We start from the raw sequence: 15,832 nt of genomic DNA, 5'->3' as shown, positions 1-15,832 counted from the left end.
GTATCTCAGCGTGTCACATTTTATTTTGTTATTTATGGGCACGTGAAGGTAAAAACAGTCATCAATTAGCAACAATTATCAACAGCATTGAAAATGTGTGAATTAATATACAATATTTTACAAAAAGGGTCCATTCAGTATTCATATTTCAGCGATGAATCACTCAGTCCGGAAACACTTCCACCAATTATTGCAGATGCATTCACAAGACAATGACGTGACTAAATTCCTACAAAAATACTACACTGTACACTGTACAAGCTGTAAGTATGGCACTTTTGGCAGCCGATCATGGGACACTGAGGTCCGACGTCACTGTCCTCTCTTCACTGCAGTGCATTCATCATAGTCTGGGCCTGTTTGAGCTCTGCAGAAAGACACAGAGGAAAAGAACTATCACAATATCATTCTGGCTCATACAATTGTGTGAAAAGGCAAAACTGTGAGAAAAGAAGTGTGGTGTTGACAACGTGCAGAACTAACCTGCAAGCAAGACTCGGAACTTGTCAGCAGAAACAGAAACAACAGTGGTCTGTGAGGAGCCTGACTCTGCTCCTTGTGTCTGCAGTTTAAGCTGAATCACTGGTTCATTCACCTCCCTCAGCTCGCTGGAGCTCAGAGTGTAGTCGACGCGCCAGGCCACGCTGTCCAGGCGTCCCACTGAAATTCATTGCAGAGCAGAATGGACGCCTTGGTCAGTGCTGAGTCAGCCACATCACAGAAGACAGCTCTCATCATCAGTTACATTTGTCTTCGACTTTGAAAAGGGCAAGACAGACTGAAGTACTTACGCCTCAGGCTCGTCTCTCTGAGTTTGTCTTGCAACGCGGAGTGCTTGTCTTCATATGATTTGCAGAGTCCCGTTGTGTGTTCTAAAGAATGCATGTGTGTGTAATTAACAGTCAAGCAGAGATTTATTTCAAGGGGATAATCGCACGAAAGTGTTTCAACACAGGCTATTAGCTGAAGACATTAATGCAGCATTAACCGATCAATAAGAGAAAAAAGAAATGGCCACAAAGTAACTGAAAAGTAGTTAACATCAATCAAATAAAGTGGATATCTTCACAACACCGAAAAAGAAAATACAGTCTTAAGCTGGCTGAGAGTCAGCTGTGACTGTTTTATACCAAAGTCACAATGCACCACCACTGCATTTCCTCTTTGCACATTGTGTACATATTGTGTCCCATTCAAGTGCCAGCTGAGTTTTATGATACTTAAGTTACATAATTGACAATGATACAATGCAGTAAGCTCCAATATTAACACAATAGGCTGTGATTTGGGGCCTGTGCATTTCTGGAAACGAGGCCATTGTCTAAATTGTGAATTTAGATTTTATCTGCTTGGGCTTAGATTATGTAACAATAATCATCAGTTTCTTATTAAACACGGGGAACCAGCGGACTAACCTTTAGGCAGACCGAGCTGCTGCAGCTCGCTGGACAGAGATTCACTGTCGACATCATGCTTTGCTGCACTGGACAAAATGAAGCTGAGCACGGCCACACTAGCTTTGATGTCTCCACTCTCTGCAAAATGGATTAATGTCATGAATGCATGTTATATAACAGAGCAAGTTTAACAGTGTTAAAAGGCTTTTTTGATTATGAGCAGGATTGCAGTACCAACAGACAGCTATAGTTACTAGTTACTCTGCAGATTAAGGTTTTACACGCAAAACATGTTGATCTTATAAAACATGATTTAACTCCCCAAACAGAATTTAAAGTCGATTCCCCTTTACCAACTAGAGCAGTAAAATGCTGCTTAAATAACATCATTATATAACAATCATTATTATACTCACAGTGGCCATTTTTCTGAACAGCCAGTGCTTTTACTTTGATTCTTTGAGTACGTCTTTCTTGCAATACTTCTGCACTTGCACAAAATATTTTCTCTATCTGTAATGGAGTACTACCATGAGTATAAGAAGTGAGGGAGACTTACCAAACTTTGCATCTGCAGTAAGCTTTGAAACCTTGTCGTACTAAAAATAAATAAATAAATAAATAACACAGCACTAATCAGTGTTATTGCATTGTGCATATGACGAGCGATTATGCTTAATTATGTTAAAGTCTTACATCAATGCCTTCCCCAAGCAAGTCCTTCAGCACTTGAGCACAGAGGAGTTTCATTTTCACGCTTGACTGTTACATCAGTGAGGCAGAGGACAGACGCATTAGTAGAAAATATTCAAAAACATATTATTTTAAGTGTTGGACGTCTGTGATTACTTACGATCTTTGCTAATGTGCTAATTTCGGCAAGTACCCAATCAGGGCAGTCCAAATCTCCACAGAAACGGAACCGCTACGACAGACAAGACACCACAAGTGTTGTTAAGTGTAACGTTACTATAACAAAATAGCGCAACCCCAAACACTGTAACGCTAGCATTCACATTAGCTATCCATCATTCAAAGCTACTAGCTAAGCATGCTAGCTAGCTTCCGGAAAGCCGGAGTAAACATCGAGTGAATAATTACCTAAAACATTTATAAATCACGCAGCTAAATTGTTCCATAGAAAGACTGGCTTCTAACTGAGCAAACTACTGTTAAATTATACATTTATTAAATGTGTTTACCATGGCTGTATGTCAGCTGAGCAGCTGCACGGGGAAAAAGGCTTCCCAGGCGGAAGTTTCGGCTTCATCACACCTGATTGGCCGATGGAAAGGGGGAGAGGGGCGGGGCGCTCCTCCCATGGCAGAATTCATGGTGCTGATGTTGCTTGACATCGTTGATAACTTCTGTTTGTACCGTATGTGCTTCACAACAGACACAAATATTAAAAGTCAGTGAGGCCGAAAACATAAGATATAACACAGTATTAGATAACTAGTAGTAGTCACAGCAAATACCATCATTTAAGAAAAGTCATACAACAGTAAATCTTAAGAGGAGATTTAAACCATGACACTTGGTTTTGCCTGCATAGGGAGTTCCACAGCTGACAGCAAAGACTGAGTCACCTTTGGTAACAGGTTGAAACCTTGATACCATTAGTAGGATCTCAATGAGCTGTCAGGGTCATAGGGAATTAGCAGATCACATATACTGTATATGCATGATGTGGTCTCTGAGTAGGAGTTAAGAATTGAGCAGCAGTGTTTTGTATAAGGTGCAGTCTTTGGATGTTTTGTCTGCTGATACCTGAATTAATTGCCCTGCCATATAGTTCAGTCTGGAGGAGGTAAAAGCACAGCCAACCTTTTCTAAATCCACAGAGGAAAGGAATAAGCTGATCTTGGTGAAGTGTCTCAGTTGGTCAAAGCGGGACTGCAGCACTTTAGGTACCTGCACCAAAAGACAACTGTTAGTCACAAATAGCACCTTGTTTTCAGGCCTCTTTTCTTCTTCTTTAAAAAAAAAAAAAAGTTTAATAAGACACCCAAACCAGAAGAGGGATTGTTACAAATAATACATTAGTTCTGTTTGGGGTCCCAGCTGTAAAACATGGTTAAGTACAATAGATTTCACATGATATATGGAGAAGTTAAAGTTTAATTTATGCATTGACGTTAGCCTGAGAGGCCTTTTCAGAGTCCTTCACACTTGGCATTCTTCATTTTATTTTGGGTACAAGGTTTAGATAAGATGAAGACCTTGTACATGCCAGACTCCCCTGATAATACTGAATAAGGAACAATGCTGACCGAGAGTAGCCCACACGGTCTCCTGCCTCCTCTGCAGTGGCGTGATGATTTGTGATTCTTTATGGCGTGGGACATACTGTGTAAAGCTTTGGTATTTGACTGTGTCCAAGTACAGATGTCAAGATCTTTTCTGATATCAGAGTTGTGTTATAATAAACTTCTATACCTATTTAGATAAAGACAGCTGGGATTCATGTTTATTCTTTAACTCATCAAAGTGAAGACTGACCAGAAGTGTTTCCACATCATGTAAGTGTGATGTTGACAGTACAACACTGTCTCTCCTACATCTCACATAGGTCCATTGACCCCTATAATGTGTAACATTACACAATATATTAGATAAGACATTTCTTTGTCTGTAAATGACTTTTTGCAAACAAAAAGAATAAATAACTATTTACTCACTGCCTATAAAACACAATACAAACCATCAAACGCAACCCCAGTGTGTCAAAGGGAAGGGTTGCCTCTCCAACACTCTTCTGTATAATGGAAACAATTTGTCTGAACAGCTTTGCTGGAAACAAAAGGACCCATAGCATCTGAAACTTTGTGATAATGTTCATATATCTATAAATAAATGAGGAAGTAATGTTGAGAACAGTGGAGAAGGAAATATAGCAGTCAGTCTGAGTATGATTCAAATCAGATGAGTCAGTGGACTGACTGTGATTTCCAAATCAGAGAAGCTCCATTTGTGCTATAAAATCTGTGGGGAAAAAGTACTTCAGGTTGTGCGTTAGGCTGTCTGTTCCTATCAGAGCTTATGCTGTGGGCTTTTTGTAGGATCGGGCAGGCAGAGCCAATATAAATCGCTCAGACTGCAAATGTACCGCTTCTCCTCTTTAAATCAAGCGAGCCGTGAGATTGTTAATGTAGTTTCGCCCTCCACATACCCATACAACACACATTTTTTCCTCACATTTCCCACTGCAATGCGCTATTTAAAGTAATAAACACTGCTGCTCTATGGTGCACAACCACGTAATGAGAGTCCCTGAACGTACCTACTGTATCACATTTACATGATATTTCATTACCTTCATTATTTTCCATTACATATTTTAACTTAGACTTAAGTCTGTGTCCTCTGTTTATTCGCTTGCATATTTGTTCTATTTCATGCATCTACACGGGTTTTGTTGTTAACCTCATCAAGTCGTGATTTAATGACATTGACAATCTTGCAGGGGCAGCCTGCTGCCAACCACCGAACAGACTGCAGGTGGAGGTCCCAGCTGACTGTGCCATGGAGACGCGCTGATCGGGAGAAATCTGCTGTGCGTATCGGGTACACCATTGAGGTGAGACGCTGATGGCGACAAATCACCTGTCTTCTCCTCTCCTGGGTCGTGGGTAGATTCCATACACAGAGGACACAGCACCTGTGTAATCTGATGGTTTTGTCATCGCCCTTAAAAGCCTGCGTCAACGCCGCCTTTTAATGGCACAGGTGGGTAAACGAGCATTACGATTTTTTTCCCACCATTTTCCCCGTTTACTCCTCGCCTATTCGAAAGGATGCAATATGTTTTTATTTCCAGAGTTTAATGCTTAAATAGATTAATATTCTGCACCGGTCTAATTTGACATTTAATCCCTTGAGACCGTGGAGGAGGAGGAGTCTGGATAAAAGCCTGGCGCTCGAGCGGCTGTTTTCAGACTGTGGATAGACGGTGTTTGAGTACAGTGCACACGAACGGAATTAACAGAAATACTCACAAACTAAGGGACAATATGAGGCGATTTGTTTCCATGTGTATTTGTCTTGCAAGCGATTTTCTACTAGTCCTTAGCGTTGGCTGGGAGGACACACCGACTCTTGGATCTAAAGATAATCCCAGAGTGTTGAGCAAAGGTAGGTTCACTTGTCACTTCTTCACAGTTAGTTTTCTGCAGCGTTTTAGACTCGTTCAATGTGTAAAATCAGCGGAGGCGTTCAGAAACATCAGTTATAGAGTTAATCCTGTCTCCAAATCCTCCTTAAGCGTAGTTCAGTTTTGTGATGTTGATACACAATGCAGTCACTGACATGGTTGACCACTAACATCCTCGCAGGTTAAAAGTGTGACTCTTGATCTTCCCTCAGATATGACAAATGGTGTATTTGAATACCAAGTCTATCAGAACCACACTGTGCTCTTCTATCACGAGGACTCTAAGGAGATGTATGTTGGAGGGACAGATTTTGTGCTTAAACTTAATGCGGATGACTATCATATTATAGAGGTGAGTATTTTTCATCTAACAGATTTTGAACCACTCCTTTTGACCTTTTTGTTGTGCTGTTTCACCTACTCTTCCTCAAGTTGTCTAATGCTTTATTGATGGGCTCCCAGCTTGGTGACAGTGGGGTATGCAGCCTGGGTTATAATGAGATGCTGTACAGTAACAGATGGCTGTCACAGACGCCTGTCACAGACGCCTGTCACAGACCCTTTGTTACACAAGGAGCCTGTCTGGCAGCACTCACAGCACTGATACAGCCTTTCAAAGCCAGCTAATATGCAGCAAGTCAGTAGGCGCTGCTGATTAACTACTGGGGGTGAACAAACAAACCCTGATGATGTCCATAAGATTCTATAATAAGCCACAAAATTCTTGCAAATTCTCTTATCATTGAATGAATAATGGTTTGATGTTTGCTGCTTGTTTTCCAATGAAATAGCAGAAATGTGGCCTCAGTTCTGGCCATAAGATAGACGTTTCTTCTTTTCACTAATGGATAGGAGCAGCTGAAGCCATCTGAGCAGAAGACATTATCTTGAGTGAAATAGATTTTGCTGAAGAGAGTAATTCTAAGACAGAAAACCTAAAATGGCTTTCAGATTGGCAGCCATGAGTTCATTTTCATCTCAAATGTTAAAGCTCTGCCTCACCAAGTTGTAGGCAGAGCTTTAACATTCTTCACTAGTTAGAAACTGATAAGGGCTGAAATGTTATTTTTCTATTCATGATGTCTCATTTGAAACTACCCTCAAGTGAAAACTTTAATTCATCTACCACTTCTTGCCCCCTGCAGAAATTTTCTCTGAACACAACAGGGCAACAACAGTGCAAAGAGGTTAGTAACTGGAGGGCGAGGATGTGTGTATCAGGAATGGCTGCTCAACAAGTTTGAACAATATGGAGGCTCATTCTGTGTGATGACTTGGTAATAACAGCTTCTGTGTTGCAGGGCCCCTGTGACAATGTCATTACAGTCATTGAGAAGTTTCAAGACAGCCTGTTTGTCTGTGGAACAAATGGACAAAAACCACAGTGTTGGAAGCTCGTGAGTGCTTGTGTACATCTCTTAATATGTGTTGCACTTTATGTCACATCTGTTTGACACACTGCAGTTTTTGTGGTTGGTTAATTACTGGCAACAGCCGGGCAAAGCTGATTAAAGCATAGTGCTGTTGGTGAAATGGCTAGGGTTGCAATTACTCTTTAATCAGCAACCTGTGTGTAATTTCAGATGGGTGTTCAGTGCTTTGTTATATTTCCATCGCTGTTGTCTTCAGCAATATTCTGTTGACCTTCTGTTCTACAGTTTCCTTCAGCGGAGAATCGGTCTCAAGAAATAGTGGAGAGCTATGAGGGGACAGGCATCTCTCCATTCACCTACACACATAACTACTTTTCTCTTACAGTAGGTATGTTAAATACAGCTTCCAGCACAAGCGCAAAATGTGACTCAGTGCTTATGTAACCATATCAGCAAATGTGTGAGTGCAGAGTTGGCGAGCTGGTGCATTTTCACAGAAATATACTCAATAACTGAACATCTTTCATCCGTTTCATGCAATGTCTCCATCTGCTAATTTTAGACCAGGATCTATATTCAGCAGCACCTTTGGACGCTGATGGAAGTTCATTACAATTCAGAAGGAAAGCCGGCAGCAGAACTAATGTCTGGATGTACGAGAGCTGGGTCTCAGGTGGGTAACTGACTGATGGCAATTCATAATGTATGATGAATGCTACACTGTAAGTCCCATTAGTACTGTGATGTGCCAGCGCACCAAATGAAATACAAAAACATAAACCCACAATCAGTGGGGATTAATAGTGCTGTTAAGGCTTTACCTCATACTGTTCAGTCCACTCCTCTGCACAGTTTCATTATCTTTTGTTTTGCTTTCGCATGCGAAGCTTTTTTCATCACATATTCTCTGCTGGCACTGTCAACAGTGAAACACTTGGGTAAACATGTCCTCCCCTCACAGACCCCACCTTCATCTCTGCGTCCTGGGTGAAGCAGGAGGAGCACCCTGATGACGAGAAAATTTACGTCTTTTTCCGTGAAAAGAACTCAGATCACAACCCGGAGGCTGACCCCTGGATATCGAGGGTTGCCAGAGTTTGTAAGGTACGCTGGACACTGGAGGAGGCTCAGCTTACATCAGTGAAGCTCTCATCTTACTGGATTGCTAAATTCCCGCAAATCTCTTCAGCTCAGCCTCGGTAATCAAGCTAACAGCCATCCAAATCTTGTTCAAGGTAGAGGCAGGTAGGAAGGTAGATGCCACTCGCATGGACTCAAGTACAGAAATTCTATGAAAAGTATTCTTAGTTTTGAAGATATTTACTTGAAATATCAAACTGTTTTTATTCTTGAGAAATAAACTGAAGCTTCATAATACTCATTTCAGCAAGTGGGAGGGCGTGGCCATGACTCAGTCTTTCTTTGACTGAGGGTGGGCTACACCACACGATTTGGATATGATCCCATATAAAGTAACAGCGGGACTGGAATCACTGTTATCAATACAGATGTGTTTTAGTCATTAAAGCATCATTTTATCGTGTAGGGTGAGTGATGAGCCATGATTTATCATCTGAGTAAATGATCTGATCTCTGATCTAAATACATTTGTAGGTTTATTGTGAGTTTATTTCCTTATCACAGAGAGATTTACCAAACATTTAGTATTTTTCAAGGTGATCACTGTTTGTGCACACATCTCCTGCAGAGAAGCACACATAGAGTCCTAATTTCATGTGAGACAGATGAATTCCCGGGTATCAGTCCTATTTATTTGCTAGTAATGGTATTCAAAGCAAGACTTATTGTTCATTAGTATCAATATTTGGTATCGATCCACCCCAACTGTTCAACCTTCTTTGGTCTGGTTGGATGAAAGGCCCAGCATGGCCACCGTGAGGAGGGCGGGGTGCTGGCTCTTTTGTTTTCTAGTGTCTATTAGAATAAAGAAAATCTGAATATTGGGACACTGACTTCAGCAGAGTTTAATTGTAATAGTCTATGGGCGAGTCTGCTGTGTCTCCTACAGCGACCCCCCCCCCCCCAAAGTTTCCAGACAAAGGAGATGAAACGCCATCTGTCCAACCACTTTGTTTGATGTTGACTCTAGCCTTCATTTATTCCAGGAACAATGTTTAAGTTCAGCTACTATTCACAGTTTTTCCAGTGGAGTGGCTCGTATTGATGTACTCATACTGAGCATGCAGGTTGTTGCCATGGGTAATATGACAGGATCGGAAATTAATTATTTATTTGCTCTGTGCTAAAAAAACAAAGGGTGATAGAAGATACAGAAGGCACAATGATATCCTGCAGCTCTGTGAATATAATGCCAGACTTTGACCAAGGCATAATTAAAGTCTTTAACCAGATTAATGTCCAGTGTACCAACAAAACAGGTTTCTTCTCCCTCGATTAACTCACCTGTAATACTGTTATTGTGGTGAAACACAGTCTTTTCAACATCCTTGTTATTTGACATCTGTACAAAACAAGACTTGCCCTAGAAGCGGTTTTGTCCCAAATGTCATGGTACATGTAAAAACAGTCCTATCAAGTAACCCTCGCACGAAAAGCGAAAGAGCGTCTTCCTCGTGTCATTCTTTGGTCTCATTTTGCAGGTAGATGAAGGTGGATCGAAAAGATTCTTCCAGAACATGTGGACATCTTTCCTCAAGGCCCGGCTTGTCTGTGGGTTTCCGGAGGAGTCACTCTATTTCAACCGTCTCCAAGATGTTCACGTGATGCACGCCAATGACTGGCGTGACACCAGAGTCTATGCCCTGTTCACGAGCAGCTGGTTAGACACTTTCCCTTCCTTAATGATCCGCAACTAAGCAACAACCCAAGCAACATGCTGACAGGGGGACACAGAATGGCACTCACTTAAAGTTGAAAGCTCAGCATTTTGAAATGTTTTTCGCCCATGGAGACAAAAATAACTCTGGCCTGTAGCTTTTGACCCACACAGCCGGTTGCAGAATAGGTTTTAATAGGAATAGCAAAGAGCAGCAGAGGCAGAGATATCCTGACTGTCAGTCCTTGGTATGGGCCAAGTTACATGGCCAAGGGAGCGGCCCTTTTACCCCTGAGTCCTATAAAACTGGCAGTACTGTTTGGTCTGAACTGGAAATGAAATATTTATTTGTATGTGTAATAAGGGTTTGCCATTCATTCTGTCAGTCTGATTGATTGGGTTGCATGAATTTGGTATGAGCCATTTTGTGAGTAGCACACCCTATTATCTGTTAGAAGTCACTCAGTGATCCAGTCACAGTTCACTTCAGGTATTTTGTTTGTCTTCTAGGAACTCCACAGCAGTGTGCGTCTATTCAGTGGGAATGATTGAAGACATATTTGAGAGCTCAGACTTTAAGGGCTACAACAAGGACATCCCCAATCCAAGGCCCGGATCAGTAAGGATCTGTTTTGTTGCTATGTTTTGTATCGTCACAACACTTCATTCACATTTATTGTGGTTTGTCTAGTGTATATCACATGTCCTTGCGTAGGACTGTAGGTTTTGAAAAAACATATTACGTAAATGGGTGGAGACATGGAAAGTGCGTGTCTGCTGTACCGAACCCCAGCACGTGTGCTTCAGTGTTTCCATGTGTTGATTTTGATTGTAGTTTTTTTTTTTTTTTTTTTTTAGTCTACTAGAGTTTTTTTTTTAGTCTACTAGAGTTCAGCTCTGTAGTTGAGGAACTAAAGAGGCCCCACAAACATTGTTTGCAGAATTTCCTCTTGTTGTAGTAAACAGTTTACTGACCCATTGAGTAATGACAGCTTTTCCACGAAGGACGTGGTCTTTGCAGCTGGCTTGTATAGAAAACCACCCCCTTCCTTCCATCTATCCAGCTTATAGCGCGATGAAATGTTTGTGTCTGACTTGTTTTCATACTTTGGATGCCTTCTGTTTTGTATAGCTGAGGTGTCCTACAAACATTTAGCTTATGTTCCCATTTCCTACAGTACACAGACCACTTTTGAATAAAAAAATGTTGTGTCCATGTATTTTTCAGTGTGTAAAAAACAGCAAAAGCCTGCCACTGACCACTGTCAATATAGTGAAGGAACACCCAGAAATGACTGACTGGGTTCACTCCATGCATTATAAAGCCCCATTTTATGTAAGCACCAACAACTACACCAAGATAGCTGTGGATCGAGTCCAGGCAGCAGACCAGCACACGTATAACGTCCTGCTTCTATCCACAGGTAGGTTCTGACTGCAAAAAAAAATTGACATTGTTCAACATATTGATAGTCTTCACTACTTTATGTGTTTCGCTGTTGGTCTGGCTTGTAATCATGCATTGTCTATGATCTCTCTTAGGAACAATGGGCTAAAAATATGCACACAGTGTCACTCCCAAAATAACAACAAACAAATTGTCCTTTGTCTGCTCTTTCCACAGATTCTGGCAAGATCCATAAAGTGTTAGAGGCTGGGTCCAAACCTTTCATCATCTCTGAAACACAACTCTCCAGCCGTTCGACCATACAATCAATGAAACTCGACTCCAAAAAGGTGCTGATCATTCATAATGCCATCTGAGTGTTAGGCATTGTGCATGGTCATTTTCTAACAAGCAGTCAAGTATAAAGAATAAATAATAAATATACTAGATCTCGTTAGTGACGTCCAATTAGACTTTCAAAATAATTGTGTTTCTGTCTCCCTCTGCTCAGAAAAAGTTAGTGGTGGGTTTTTCAGAGAAAATTTTTACTGTGGACCTCCAGAGGTGTCAGAAGTACAACAACTCCTGTGCAGATTGTGTTCTGGCCCGGGACCCGTACTGTGCCTGGACTGAGTATGGATGCACCCCGACTGTCCCGTAAGTGTGGACGGCAGAGTCTTGCTCTTAAGCAGACTTTTGATATTCTGTACACAGCCTTTTCATGTTACAACGTATTAAAGTCAACGATATAAAATAGCTGCTCTCTGCATGTCCTTTTGGAACTCAGTATCACGTCAAAGCTTGTAATAGAGCTACCGATTCACCTTGTCAGCGTCATGGTTTGCCTCGCTGTGGCGTGAAAACGTTAAGTTAGCAATAAGAAATAAGCTTTTAAAGCTTTTTCGGTGACGGTAGGTCTAGGTACCAAAACTGCTTGGTTAGGTTAGGATAAGATCATTGGTTGGCTTAAAGTAACCACTTCCTTAAAATCATCAACACTTACTATTGGCTGCACAGGGAGTCAAACCATGGTCTCCTATGTCAAAGTCCTTCTTTTGTGCTTCACTCCCTTCATTATCAGCCCCTGATGATACTGCACCTTCATGCACGAGTGCACTTCTCAAGCCTCGGGGAGGCATAGCATGACACTAACAAGCTATCCTCTGGTGGATCGGTGGTTCTGTTACATGCTTTAGTGTCACCTTTCTGCCAAAGACAGGAATAAATGTTGATGCAGGATCAGAAAAAAATGCTTTTTCCAAAATTAAAAAGGTCAGCAGGGCAATGTCAAAGTCAATCATCTCTCACAAAAACGTATCTGTTTTGTTTTTGTTCACAGTGGAGGCATTCAGAATATCATGGATGGGGAAATAAGTGTGTGCAGTACATTAGTTAAAGGTAAGTAATGCTGAGACTGTTATTCATAAAGCACACTTACTAAGAGCTCAAAACATTTTGATCACATCTCTATTTTATCTGTTCATGTTTTTTTTAGAACAAAAGGAAGTACACCGGGCCAAACGGGAGACAGTTTCACCTGCGGATCAGATGACCAGTCACTCTGTCCCCCTGGGTGTCCCTTTCTATCTGTCCTGTCCCATAGATTCTTACCATGCTGTTTACACCTGGGAGCATGGAAGCCAGAGCAGCCCTTGCCTACAAATGCAGTCTAACTGCCTGCACCTCATCCCTGCCATGACACGAGAGAGCTACGGCACCTACAAGTGTGTTTCCGAAGAGAAAAACTACACCAAAACGGTGAAAAATTATCATCTTACGGAGCAAAAGATCCAAGACACAAATACTGACAGAAGCAATATGCCTTTCAAAATGAATGATGCATCAGATGTTGGGCCACAGTCATGGATCATCCTTGGACTTGCTGTAGCAATGATGGAGATTTTCAGATAGAGTTTACACAAATTACGAGTTAATCTTTACACTCTCTCTTTACCTCATGCTTGAAAGTGTAGGCTCAATATTTTCAGGCCCTTTGTCTTTGCCTTTGCTAACCAGGCCAGGGCGCAGGCGGTACGAAAGGAAATCCGCCCAAACATCGGTTAGGCTTTCATCTCAACAGTTCAGGAACGTTCCCACTGTGAACCTAAAACCTCATTTGTGTGCATGGCCACATAGCTGTGTTTGAAAAAATGCTCAAGTTCACAGGAACAAGCTGTGGCCGAGTTTATTTTCAAAAGAGAACAGGAAGAGGTCGTTGTGTTGGAGGGAGAAAGGAGCACAGCTGGTCAGCAGTAGAGCACAGCGTGAATGAGCTGAAGAGCTCTGATGGCGTTCGTTGGGATCAGCTGATGGTCAGTCACTGATTTCAGCAAAGGTAATCTGAAGGAATTCCTTTTACAGTATCAAGGGATCAGGCTGATTGCAAACACTCAGACCAAAGCTCACCATTAAAACGTTGTGGTCATGAGTACAAAAGCTTCTGGTGGAGAGCCACAGACAGTGCAGCAGACAGTAAGGAGGCGTGGTGTAGCTGCAGTGTGGTGCGCACATGTTGAAGCCAGCTTAAAGCTTTGGTTCATTAGAGGTCAGGGAAATGTAAAGTTCCAGTGTGCATTTTCCCTGTGCCCCACTCCAGTGCACTGATGACAGATTATTTGTACCAGAGTGTTTAAGGAAGGGTGGAGGCAGCCAAGGACCGTCCAGAGTTCCCCGTTTTCCTTAACTCTCCCACTGTCATAACAGTCAGAGGTCAGGGAGGTGTTACTCTGAAAAATGATCTGCTGCAGAGCAGACAGCGTCAAATAATAAGCACCTTGTTTCATTTTCACTTCCATTTTGGCAATAAAATGCACATTTCTATGAATTTGTCATTTACATATTGAAACTTGGATTAGCTGCAGTGTGAACAATGGATATTGTGTGTAGTGCCACATCGCACTTTAGGTAGAATAGAGTTGAGATGGTTGTTGAAGGGGATAGTTTTGATCTCTGAATCTACACAGTGTGCACACATCGTCATTGAAGTTTAATATGAGCCACTTTTCTTGTCAGTTATTTATATTGAAGTGAGAGACTATGTAAAATTAGCCACTATTTTCATAAAGGACAAATGCGGGATAATGCTAAATGCTGCAGAATAGTGCAACAGCAACAACAGCAGAGAAAACTCAGAGACCTGGCTGAGTAGTGTCCATTACAGAGAAATATTTGGCTTCAGTTTGCTAACACTTAAAGCACTAAAAGTTACCCAAAGCTCATATCAGACCAACTAAAGCTGCAGTAGCAAATCCTGATTGTACTGAATTGAGCAGCAACTATTTCTTATTTCACAAGTTCTCACTTTAATCTACTACCAAGCTAAAACTATTTATTATTGAAATTGTTTTGGTACAGTCTCAGTTTTTATGTTAATACTTAATCTTTGCTTCATACTGGAGATTTTTATACATGCAAGCAATATGTGTCCTTACAATTTCAATAATCATATATTTTTGCATAACGATTGCTTGAAAATCCTTCCTGAAGACTGTGAGTGAATTGTATTGATTTCCTAATTATTTAAATAAATAAATAAAAAAAACTGAGCTGAAAATCCAAAACATGGTTCACGAGGAATCCATTCGTTGGTGGTTTCAAGACAGGAGTTTGTGCTCAGTAGGTCACGTTATCTTCAGACAGGGCACTCAGGAAACCAAGTGCAGTCTAATCAGAGTACAGACAACCCTGTAAGGATCTTTAGTTTAATCTGTCTTATTCCTGGATCTGATGACCAAGTGAGCACATCTTGTTTACACCAGGAGAGGAAGTCACAACAACTACACTGTGTATCTTAGCCAACACTGTACAACCGCTCAGGTGGAAATCCTGGATTCTCATCAGATTTGCTTTCCAGTGAAATAATTGTGGTTTGGAAGCTCCGTGAGAAACCTCCTGCTGTTTCATCTCCGATCCAAGATGAACGTTCAGATTACACAAGCACAGTGTACAGTCATCTCTGGATGTCTGTGACCAAACCTCTCCGTTGCTATGTTGGCTTATGGGGGTTGCCTGTTATCCTCATCTTTGGAAAGTATTCACTTTCAACACAGCAGTGGTACATACATATATATGAACTGAAATACCACAGACTGTGTCAGTTCTTTTCATCTGAGGTTACAACACAAACTCCTGACAGTTGAAACTGTTTGTTTTCCCAGCACTGCACGACACAGCAGAACACAGATGAGCCACCTACTGCGCACGTGTCTTGCTGTCAGGTCATTTTAATGAAGATCATGGATGTTCAGGTTTAAGCCGGAGCTGACACGACACCTGACCTTATATAGCTAAGTGGCTCCTGTGGTGAGGCGTGCACCTGGCCTGTAGACTTACTGCTGAGAAGCTTACTCATAGTCTAGGTGGAGATGTAAAATGTGTTTTCATACATCTGTGGTTAACATAATTTGTCTGTGGTGACTGCATGAGTCATGTTTGAGCCACCCTGCTAAAATATATCCAGACCCTCCCAGCTCAAGCTGCTTGATGTCAGCAAAACAATAGAAACACTGTATTTAAACAAGTACACATCATTATGATTTTCTGCCGACCTACTTTAAGAAGCACCTCTTCTTAAGTGTCAGCAGCTCTAAATTGGGATAGCGCCACACTACAATCTCTGTGTGATATGGTGACCATGAGCTCTGCTACACTCTGATATGACCATGAGCAGACCTTGATTCCCACAGGACTTGGGCCACAGTTAACATCTCAGCATTTTCCTGTTGT

At 41.6% G+C, this 15,832-nt stretch overlaps 2 protein-coding genes across 4 annotated transcripts; one reads left to right on the top strand and one right to left on the bottom strand.

The window, feature by feature from the left end:
• Nucleotides 1–5: 5 nt before the first annotated feature.
• commd4 (COMM domain containing 4) lies at nucleotides 6–2,683 on the bottom strand. Of its 2 annotated transcripts, none has more exons than XM_076732788.1 (8): nucleotides 2,600–2,683; nucleotides 2,251–2,322; nucleotides 2,094–2,159; nucleotides 1,957–1,996; nucleotides 1,416–1,535; nucleotides 792–872; nucleotides 484–660; nucleotides 6–367 (listed from the first exon to the last, which is right to left on the bottom strand). In XM_076732788.1, exons 1-8 carry the CDS (start codon nucleotides 2,600–2,602, stop codon nucleotides 327–329), a joined length of 600 nt encoding a protein of 199 aa, XP_076588903.1. In that variant the 5' UTR covers nucleotides 2,603–2,683; the 3' UTR covers nucleotides 6–326. The 2 variants fall into 2 exon arrangements, with proteins under 2 accessions (XP_076588903.1, XP_076588904.1); XM_076732789.1 differs by having other exon boundaries at nucleotides 2,499–2,606.
• Nucleotides 2,684–4,859: 2,176 nt separating this feature from the next.
• On the top strand, nucleotides 4,860–14,667 carry sema7a (semaphorin 7A (JohnMiltonHagen blood group)). 2 transcript variants are annotated; one of them, XM_076732947.1, is made up of 15 exons: nucleotides 4,860–5,126; nucleotides 5,449–5,531; nucleotides 5,763–5,902; nucleotides 6,696–6,737; nucleotides 6,852–6,947; nucleotides 7,209–7,311; nucleotides 7,486–7,596; nucleotides 7,885–8,027; nucleotides 9,545–9,723; nucleotides 10,231–10,339; nucleotides 10,949–11,144; nucleotides 11,345–11,457; nucleotides 11,619–11,764; nucleotides 12,447–12,505; nucleotides 12,603–14,667. In XM_076732947.1, the coding sequence occupies exons 3-15, from the start codon at nucleotides 5,765–5,767 to the stop codon at nucleotides 13,016–13,018; spliced, it is 1,851 nt and encodes a 616-aa protein (XP_076589062.1). In that variant the 5' UTR covers nucleotides 4,860–5,126; nucleotides 5,449–5,531; nucleotides 5,763–5,764; the 3' UTR covers nucleotides 13,019–14,667. The 2 variants fall into 2 exon arrangements, with proteins under 2 accessions (XP_076589062.1, XP_076589061.1); XM_076732946.1 differs by lacking the exon at nucleotides 4,860–5,126 and having other exon boundaries at nucleotides 5,277–5,531.
• Nucleotides 14,668–15,832: the final 1,165 nt, after the last annotated feature.

This window comes from Chaetodon auriga, chromosome 6, assembly GCF_051107435.1.
Source record: "Chaetodon auriga isolate fChaAug3 chromosome 6, fChaAug3.hap1, whole genome shotgun sequence".
NCBI lineage: Eukaryota > Metazoa > Chordata > Actinopteri > Chaetodontiformes > Chaetodontidae > Chaetodon > Chaetodon auriga.
This window is presented reverse-complemented; position numbering and strand designations above follow the sequence as displayed.

Coding starts and splice junctions, on each gene's coding strand:
- sema7a (XM_076732946.1), top strand. CDS start 5,411: ATGAGGCGATTTGTTTCCATGTGTATTTGTCTTGCAAGCGATTTTCTA. Junction 5,532..5,762: donor TCCCAGAGTGTTGAGCAAAG/GTAGGTTCACTT, acceptor ATCTTCCCTCAG/ATATGACAAATGGTGTATTT. Junction 9,724..10,230: donor GCCCTGTTCACGAGCAGCTG/GTTAGACACTTT, acceptor TTTGTCTTCTAG/GAACTCCACAGCAGTGTGCG.
- commd4 (XM_076732788.1), bottom strand. Junction 1,997..2,093: donor TGCTTGGGGAAGGCATTGAT/GTAAGACTTTAA, acceptor ATTTATTTTTAG/TACGACAAGGTTTCAAAGCT. Junction 368..483: donor GTTCCGAGTCTTGCTTGCAG/GTTAGTTCTGCA, acceptor GTCTTTCTGCAG/AGCTCAAACAGGCCCAGACT.